Below are 9,664 nucleotides of genomic sequence, written 5' to 3' on the forward strand. Positions count from 1 at the left end.
TCACCTGAAATAAACTGGAACAGAGCAATTTATTAATCTAATTGAATATAACATATCAACATTTTTAAGTTTTTGCCTGTTTTACCATGTGATTGTGTTCATGCAAGTACAAGCATCAAAACTGTCCTTGCAAGCATCTGCTGTAGCACCACCTTTCATCCGCAGTACTTATTTATAAATTTCATTACATATCTAGCTTTAAATGTAAACACAGCTACTACAAGTAAACTTTAAAAGGCAAAAATGAAGTATACTAATGAATAAAATCAAAATATAACTGAGCATCACATGATATAATTAAACAAAACATTATAATACTGTTTCAACAAGGACCTCAACTTAAGTGAGTTTCACAAAAAGGAAGCAGAAATAAAAAAATAGTATGTAAACCCCAAAATAGTGTTAGAACACTGAAAGATAAATGTAAATTTTACCAGAAAAACAAGGGAAAAAGCCAAGCCATGCAGTGAAAGCTAAATTTGCTTCACAATACTAATTTTACTGCAAAGGCTTTTCTAAAATGCACTCTGACAAAATGGTTTATATTTCTCTTTTCCAAAATAATTGCATTGTTTAATCACCTAAGTTGGGTACTCTGTGGGAATTTCACATTTATTATCAGCTGAATGGTTTTCACCTCCAAAAACTTTTCATCTTTAAACTGGTTCTATTTTGCCAAATGAATAAAAACATTAAAGTATCTCCATGAAAATTATTACATATAAAGTCAAATTATCAGAAAAATAAATCTGCCATAACAGAATAGTACAGAAAAAGTATACAAATAAGTGCTGAAAATCACAGAAAAATATTTAATGAAAAAGCAAAATGTTCACATTTATCATTTGTTGATTTTGTTTATTTTCTGGCTAAAATTAAGAAACATTTTTTCAAAAAGTCAGCAAGGGCATTCACTGCAGCTTTAGATTTATCTGCAATATACAAATGAGTTATGTCTCTGTAGTGTAAGGCAGACTCCATTTTTACTCTTAAACATAATTAAATTATAAGGATTTCAAATTTTTAAAACCAGTATAATACTATGGCAATCAAAATGAATTTGTTCTTACTGCTCTCATTAAATTGCAGCTTAACCTAGGAACGTGAACGTTTTTCTGTAAATTGTCTCAAACCATGCTAATACAAGAGTCTAAATATCTGCTGGTTTCCACAGATGAACTGAAAAAGGAAAAATAATGAAATTAAAATATTATTCCATTTTCTTAAGTGTCCTCAATATGTTTAGAAATTCAAGCAGCACTTGACACAGCAAGTTTCTTCAGGTGATCCATAAACACTTGTAAACTAACATCATCTGTGAGAATAGGTGCTCCAGACTCCTAGAGAAAAAAACAATTGCCAAGATTAAAACATAGGATAGTATCTTAGAAAATATAAACAATGTATAAGCAAATACTTAAAAACAGACAAAGAAATAATTTTAAGAAGACTAATGCCTATGCTCCATAACCAACATAACTGTTAAAATAATAAAGCTTTATGTAATTTAATAATAAGGTAATTAATTCATCTTGAATTTACTGGTGCTTTTGTCACTACTAAGGAATAAGCTTCCCTGGGTGAGATTACTGCTGCCTATCACTAAAATAAAATACCAATTGTATGTATGTAATAGAAATGCTGGTTGGAAGAAAGTGATTTTGTAATATTTTTAAAGAAACTGTGCTCAACAGTTGTGAAGTCATTTTAATTATCATGTGGGGTTGTAAGTAAATGACAACAATTAAGGAAAATCCCCAATTTCTATTTTAATAAAAAATGTGTTGACATAATCCAATCCATTAATAATAACATTTTACTGTAGCAAGAAAAAAGTATTTCTAGACAATTTTGTATCTGGATTTTTAAATGTTCTTAACTGACAAATTCTTATTTATATATAAATAATAAAAACATCTAAAACAGGGAAACTACTTTTTAGAAGAGATCAGCAAGTTAGTGACAAACGTGGGTAAGAATTTACAGTTCTTATTTCCAGTCATGCCATTTACCTCTGCAGAATGAAGGCAAATAAATTTTATCACATGTTTGCAGAGGCTAATTCATAAGCACATGAAAAACTTATGAAGGGAGGTAGCAGCACTGGGATTAACAGAATAGTGTCTGGAATCAGACTGCTTGGCCTCAAATCCTGCCTCTGCCACTTACTTCGTATGTCACTCTAGGGAAGTTACTTAACCTATCTTTGTTTCCTCATCTGTAAAGTAAGGATAATAACAGGATCTATCTCACACAGTTGTAATAATTACTGTTGTTAGGTGCCACTGAGTTGACTCTGACTCATAGTGACCTTATGTGTAACAGAGCAAAGCACAGTCTGGCCCTGCACCATCCGCACAGTTGTTGCTGTGGGAGTCACCGCTGCAGCTACTGTGTCAATGTATCTCACTGAGGAGCTCCCTCTTTTTCACTGAACCTCTACTTTACCAAGCATGATGTTCTTCTCCAGCGATTAAATGAGTTAAATTATGTAATGCAATTAGAATGATACCTGGCACACACAGTGGTCACCCAGTATGTTTTCAGCTATTTTTATCACTTTTTGAAAAATCTAGTATAAAATTAACACTGAAATGCTATTCCTAAGTCTACAGTCAGAGTTAACATACATGTATGTTTTCCATCTCAATTCACCCAATCCCAAATGTTTCTCCTAGTCAAGATAAAACAGATAGGGATTTTCTAATCTATATACTGAAGAGATCTTATTTGATCTCTAATGGTCAACTCAATTTTATCAAATATTAGTTGCTGGTTGATCTCAACTTTTTAAATGGCCTCTTTTTTTCTTCAAAATATATCTAGGATTAGGCAGAAAGTTCCAAGCTTTTCATCATTCAGTATCTGAAGCCTCCAGCATCCTGCCATAGAAGCAGTGTGGCAGTGGTGCCCTCTTCAGGCCTTTCAAGATTATTTATCAATAGGAACCTGCTTTCTGACAAAACGAAAACCAAGATATTAATAAGGTATTAATTAATATGCATACATACATATAGATAGATAGATAGACAGATATACAGTGGTCCTGGTGGCGTGGTGCCTAAGGCATTTGACTGCTAACCAGAAGGCCAGTAGTTCAAACCCATCAGCCACTCCACGGAAGGAAGACTGGGCAATCTACTTCTGTAAAGATTTACTACCTCAGGAGCCCAGAGTCGTTATCAACTCGATGACTCGATGGCAGTGAGTTTGGTTTTTATATATATATATATATATATATATATATATCTAAGATATTTATCACTAGGTCCCTACTTTCTGACAAAAAGAAACTAAGATTTTAGAGTAAAATTGCTTGACTACCAAGTTAATTCCCTGTTGTTGTTGTTGTCATGTACCGTCACGTACCGTCGAGTCAGATCCAACTCCTACAGACCCCTCCTTGGGTTTCCGAGGCAGTATCACTACGGAAGTAGATTGCCCCATTTTCCTTCCAAAGAGTGGCTGGTGGGTTTGAACCGCCAGCCTTCTGGTTAGCAGTCAAGTGCCTTAGGCACTATGCTACCAGAGCTCCCAGTTAATTCCCTAAACTATAATAATTAAGTTAGCTCACTGATTAAAACTTCATATTCTGGATCAGGCTGGCCTGGGCAGAAATGTGGTCCTCACCAGAGTTTAGTCATGTGATTATATATGTAAGTTAAATGAGAGTGCACTAAAAGCCTGGCATACTGACTAAAACACAGCTGGGTTTCAATTTAATAGTTATCATTTTTATGATAATTACCTATAAAAATGTTAACATGATTTCTACAAAATCATAGGTCAAGAAAGACCTTAATACTCATCTTGTTTATGCCCCTAATACTTCCTTCTTACAGGAAGTAATAATTGATCTTCAAAGTTACCTTTCTTTTAAATATCCTCACACAGACTTTTTTCCCACTGACAATAATGAAAACTAATAGCTAATATTCACTGCGCATAATACACAAAACGTTGTAGACAAGGAAGCTAAGGTGAAGAGAAGTAAAGTAACTTGCTCAGGGTTAGCAGGTAAGAGACCCAGATTTTATCAGACTGCTTGGCACCAGAAGTCTGCATTCTCAACTACCATCATCTCCTGTTGATTTCTCACCATAGTCTAACAGCTGTTTTTTTTTTTTTTTTTTTTAATCTGTTTCTAGTCCTTAATTCCAGCTCCTGCCACCATTAGCAAAAAGTCTCTTAGAACTGCAAAGAAACAGGCTAAATATCCAATGTGAGCTTTCTTTCCACCTCACAATCATCCTGTATTTTCACCCTCCTCTCACCCTTTGCTTCGGCAAAAAGAAATGCCCCACCTCCTTATGAATGCTTAGCCCCCATATGGTGCTTTTGAACATGTCTTCTTTCTGAGATGTTAAACAATCATAACCTTTTGCTTTGTGTCTCCCCACACTGGTCTTACACTCGGCCTACAAATAAGTTCTGTGCCCTTATTCTAATAACACCATCCTTCTACTATTCATCCTACGGCTAATTTGCAAAAGAATCATTCATATGTATGGCATTTATCTACTTCTTTACCACCCACTAATTCCTTTCTATCCATCTTCTACTCCACCACTTACTAAAACTGCACTAACCACCTTTTATCAGTTTCCATCCTCCTTCACGTGTTGGCAGCATTTCATTGTTGGTTACCCTCTTCTTCTTCCTTCTCTAAAGTCCTCCCTCATTTTTTATGTCATGGTATTCTTATTCTTCCTCTAACTCTGTATTATATATAAAATATTCCTACCACTTGTACTTCCTCAAGTTTTTGTCTCATCTCTTTGCCCCTCTACTTCTCCACTCTCCTCAAACAAGCATCTACTCTGATGACTTTAAATACCACCTATAATCAACGTTCACATTCTTGCTCAGATCACCAGACCTACATTTCTGATACCCTACAATAAGGCCATCCAGATGATACCTCAAACTCAAGTGTCTAAAATCAAACATTTTCTCTCCACCCTCCTACTTACTGGCATGCATTCTCCTAGTCACCCAGACTCAAAAATCCTGGATTCATTTCCTCCCTTAACTATTTATTTTTCAAAAATTCAAACCTGCAAAAAAAATTGAAGTACAATGGATATCTGCATGACCTACACCTAGATTGACTGTGAACATTTTGTTACATTTGCTTTAATGTTCTTTTAATATTTTTTTCCTTCTCTTTCTTCTTTTTGTTGAAGAAGAAAGTTAAAGATATCATGACATTTCACTTCTAAATACCTCAAGATGTATCTCCTAAGATTAAAACCCATCTACTACCTAACTCTTATCTCTACTACTACACCACAAGCTCTTCAAAGGTAGGGATGATCGTGATGTATCCTGAAGTTCCAAAGTACTATATCACACTCATGAAATTTAATAGTACTGTACTAGTTACCTAATACATAGTCTATATTTAGACTTATTTAGATTTCACAAATTGCCCCAATTATGTCCTTTATAGCTATTGTCCTCTCTCCAATCTTAAGATCCAATTAACATTCAAATACTGCATTTTGTTGTCATACCCTGGATTAGCTTTTGATTTCTCCTCATACTTTCCCACCAACTTCTAATAAAGTCCCAATGAGTCTACTCTTAAATATCTCTCATATCTATTCCTTCCTTTCATCACCTCACCTTCTTTTTTGTCTCATTTGGATTGTTTCAATAGATTCCATTTCAATCTATACACTGTTCCCAATCTCAAAACTCAACTATTCTCTAACTCTCAACTTTGCCGCACTGCCCAAAAACCTTCAACAGCTCTCTATTATTTACCAAAGGCACAACTCCTCTGTCCTCAATCTAGCGTTCAAGATCTCCCATGATTTGGCTGCACAGTGCATTTCCAGTCTTATCTTTGTCTGTTCAGCCTTAATATGTACTCTATACATTTGCCCAGGCTATCTTCTGCCTAGAATTCCACTCCCCATGCAATTTTCATCAACTTTTGAAATAATCATCAACTCAAAAGCACCTAATAACGGGGTAATAGTGTACCCTTTCTGAACTCTTTTCTGATCACACACTCCCTATTCCTGCTGCCACCATGTGACGTCTTTCTCTCTTCCTCTTCTAACTCCCTATAATACATTATATCTTTCTTATGGCATATTTTCCATTTTGACCTGCATTTTAATTATTTAGGTGTCTATCTGATCTCTAATACTAGACCACAAGTTCTTCAAAGGCAGGGATGATCATGATGCATCCTGAAGTTTCAAAGAACTTTCATATAGAGTCATACAGATGTTGGATACTTGATAAATGTTGACATATTATACCAAACGGTAGGATTTCCACCAAATTAAAACATATCAATTTCCAGGCTTCCTACCCCTAATGCTCAACTATATTCCCTAGTGCTTCGTGGCATTAAGCTTAAACTATTACTTCCAATCTTACATTATACGCTTTTATTGCTTTTCATCTCAGGATGTAATGCTAAACTTGGAATATGAAGGAGCTCTGTCTATTTCATATGATCACATTTTTATTTTCCACAGTGCCACCAAATACTAATTCTATTTTCTACTCTTATTTTTCCAAGACAAATCATTACTAAATATGTAGGGGAAAAATGTAGCTCTCACTATAATAACTAACTATAAATACATGAAAAAATAATTTCCAACATCTGCTATTTACACATACCTGTCCCCAGGCATACATATTATTATGAGTCTGTGAAGGGTTGACTTTTGAAAGCAGGAAACGGGCCTTAAAAGCAAAGAAGAAATAACATTATCCATCAAAAATAGATTTAAGCTAAATGAATACATTATGTTATCTAAAATCAATTTACTTTAAAATGTTTTGATAAAATATTTTGCTAAAATGTAACTTTTAAAAATATGAACTAAATTTTGAAGCATCTATGCCACATATTTATGTTACAAGTGAATATTAAGTGAACTTTCTGCTTTCCAAATTACACATTCCTAATAATAAACTGTTGAGTTCCAAACTCAATATAAAACTTAATGTGCAACAATTACATCAAACTTAGTGTGAAATTTACGGATTTGAAATATCATCAGAAGTTCAAAATTCCAAATACAGGTACTCCCTGGGTTATAAACAAGATCTGTTCCTAGCTGTGTCTTTAAGAATTTATAGGCAAGTCAGACCAGGTACATAAGCTTCTTATTTAGCCTTACTTTAGTGCAAGGAAATGCAAAGCCTTTTTACTGATTTAAAACTTGCACATGCAGCAAGTGCTTTTTGTGATGAAGAATTTGCTGACAGTAGGGGCTGGTTCAATTGTTTCAAAGTGAGGGTAAATTTACATAATATCAAAAGACAAGCAGAAGTTGTTTACAAGTCATTTGTAACCAAGGGACTATCTGTAAGGATAAAAATAAAAACCATGAATGCCTCCTTTGCCACGAGACCAGAAAAACTGGATGGGGTTCAGCTACCACCACTGAAGATTTTGATCAAAGATTCTATGGAATAGTCCTGATCAAAAGGGGCAAAATGCAGAACAGAATTTCAAATTCTTATTTGACTCCAGAATTTCTGGAGCCATGAAAGCTAAATGAACCCCTGAAACTATTGTCCTGAAATAATCTTTAAACCTTAAACCAAAAATAACCCCTGAAGTCTTCTTAAAACCAAATAGTTTGGCTTAACTAGTAAAATAATGTCTACTCTGTGTCCTGGTGTCTTGGCAGCTCTGCATTACATTTGGTGCCGAAACCCAGGAAGAGGAGTAGAACTTGAAGGAATTCTTATTCCCCTTCTCCCTCTTCCCTCCGGACAATAATGTCTGGCTGGAGCATTATGCTCCTGTAAGAACTATCTAATGGGATCAAATACACAACTGCAACTGCAAAGATTAGACAGGAATCTTAGGAAGCAATCAGTTTATATTAATGAAAAGAATGGTGAGAATGGTTGCACAACTTGAAGAATGTTACTAATCAATGTTACCAAATTTATACACTGAGAAACTGCTGGATTAGTGTATGTTTTGCTGTGTATATTCTCAACAACAGCGACAAAATAAATAAAAACTATGAAAATATACATATTCTTTAAACAATGACTCAAACTTTTTTAAACTGTAAGTTATTTCCATGAGACAAATTTCTTCAACAATTTACCTGTATCCCTACTATGCCTTTTATCATGAAAATAATTTAAGAGAAATGTAACACTGTATATGATGAGACCTCAATGGGAGAACCAATCATAAATTATTTCATATTAGAAAAACAAGCAGCCACATCTTTTGAAATTTACTATCACAATTTTTTTTTCTATTTTACAAGCAAGTAGTTTAGCACAGTACTTTAGTCCAGAGTAGTGGCTCTGGTGTCAGAACCCCTGGATTCAAATGCCAGCTCCCCATTTACTGTGTTTCCTTGGCCAAGACTCTTAGCCTTAGGCCAAGACTCTTAGCCTTAGGCCAAGACTCTTAGCCTTAGTCTCAGTTTTATTATCTACTAAGTGGAAATAACAATAGAGCTTTTATGAGGGCCAAATAAGATAAGGCATATAAAGTGCTAATTATATACTTTACAAACTTTCAATAACAGTTCCTATCATAAATACAGTAAAATCCTAATAATAATTGCTATCATTTCTGAATAACAGTTACCGATACTTGTTATTGTTACCTACTAGTAATACTGTGCTTTTAAATAGGTATACAGCAATAAACATAGCATGATCCCTGCCTTCAAGGAGCAGGTGAAATAAATTTCTAAAACTTCTAATTAATTTATTATAACTGTTAAAAATTAGAAGAGAGAAGCAGAGTGTTATAAGAGTGTACGGTAAAGGGACTGCAGTGTAGTAAGTTATATGGTGTGGCTTTTCCAGCCAGAATCTTTCAGAATCTTTGTAAACTCAGTGGTAGAATTTGCCATGAGTTGCTCCTGATTGTTGAAGTTATCCACCTGGGATATTTCTGTTGGGAGCAGCAGCAAGTAATTTTCTGGGAAGTTCTCTCTCTCTCAGGTGTGTAGAACTCTGATGTTGGGATTGGTTAGTTTTGGCCACTCTGCCAGCCTCAGAAGGAACCCACCTAGAGGCAGAAGGATTCTCTCTGACTGCCAGCTGAGAAAGACATGTTGCTGAGAGAGAGACAGCAGACATGAGACATGAGAGACATGCACTGCTGAGAGAAAGACATGCTACTGAGAGAGACTGTTGGCTGAGAGACGGCCAGCTGAGAGAGACTGAGTGCATTCCTGAACTTGAATTGTGGCCTGTTGCTTCCCTAATAAACCCCATAATCTTTGAGTTCTGTGTGGCCACTGCAGTGAATTATCGAACCCAGTAAAGAAGTGGTGGTTGCCATGGGAGGAATGATTGGTGTCAAGGTTAGGAAGAGGGCTGGAGGGCAGCAGCATGTCTGGCCTCATAGGAGCACTGGGCTGCTGATGGTGATTCTATCCTCCTCTTGTGCAGTTAGAGGAAGTGAGAAGATGCTGCCTCCCTGTCCCCTTTGCAGGGACCTAACCTAGCTTTAAGAGTTCAAAAGGGCTGTGTGTGCACACATGTATCTTATTTAATCTTCACAATTCTAAAAACCACAAAGCCTGCCTTCTTTTATAAAACCATCCCATACGAAGAACTAGATGGTGCCCAGCTACCACTGCCATCCACTTGGAAGGGATGTAGGAGATCCTGCATAAAGAGGGAGAACAATGTGGTACAAAAC

At 35.5% G+C, this 9,664-nt stretch overlaps 1 protein-coding gene across 1 annotated transcript in view; it reads right to left on the bottom strand.

Moving 5' to 3' along the window:
* Positions 1 to 1,250: 1,250 nt before the first annotated feature.
* The window catches only part of SEC23A (SEC23 homolog A, COPII coat complex component), a 69,772-nt gene continuing 61,358 nt past the window's right edge, over positions 1,251 to 9,664 (bottom strand). The window contains exons 17-18 of the mRNA XM_007938591.1: positions 6,646 to 6,711; positions 1,251 to 1,340 (exon numbers count right to left, since the gene is read on the bottom strand). Of these exons, the coding sequence (XP_007936782.1) occupies positions 1,251 to 1,340; positions 6,646 to 6,711 (156 nt within the window). The remainder of the gene's footprint in view (positions 1,341 to 6,645; positions 6,712 to 9,664) is intronic.

The sequence above is a fragment of the Orycteropus afer genome, unplaced genomic scaffold (genome assembly GCF_000298275.1).
Source record: "Orycteropus afer afer isolate SDZICR_OR568_19922 unplaced genomic scaffold, OryAfe1.0 scaffold00051, whole genome shotgun sequence".
Classification (NCBI taxonomy): domain Eukaryota; kingdom Metazoa; phylum Chordata; class Mammalia; order Tubulidentata; family Orycteropodidae; genus Orycteropus; species Orycteropus afer.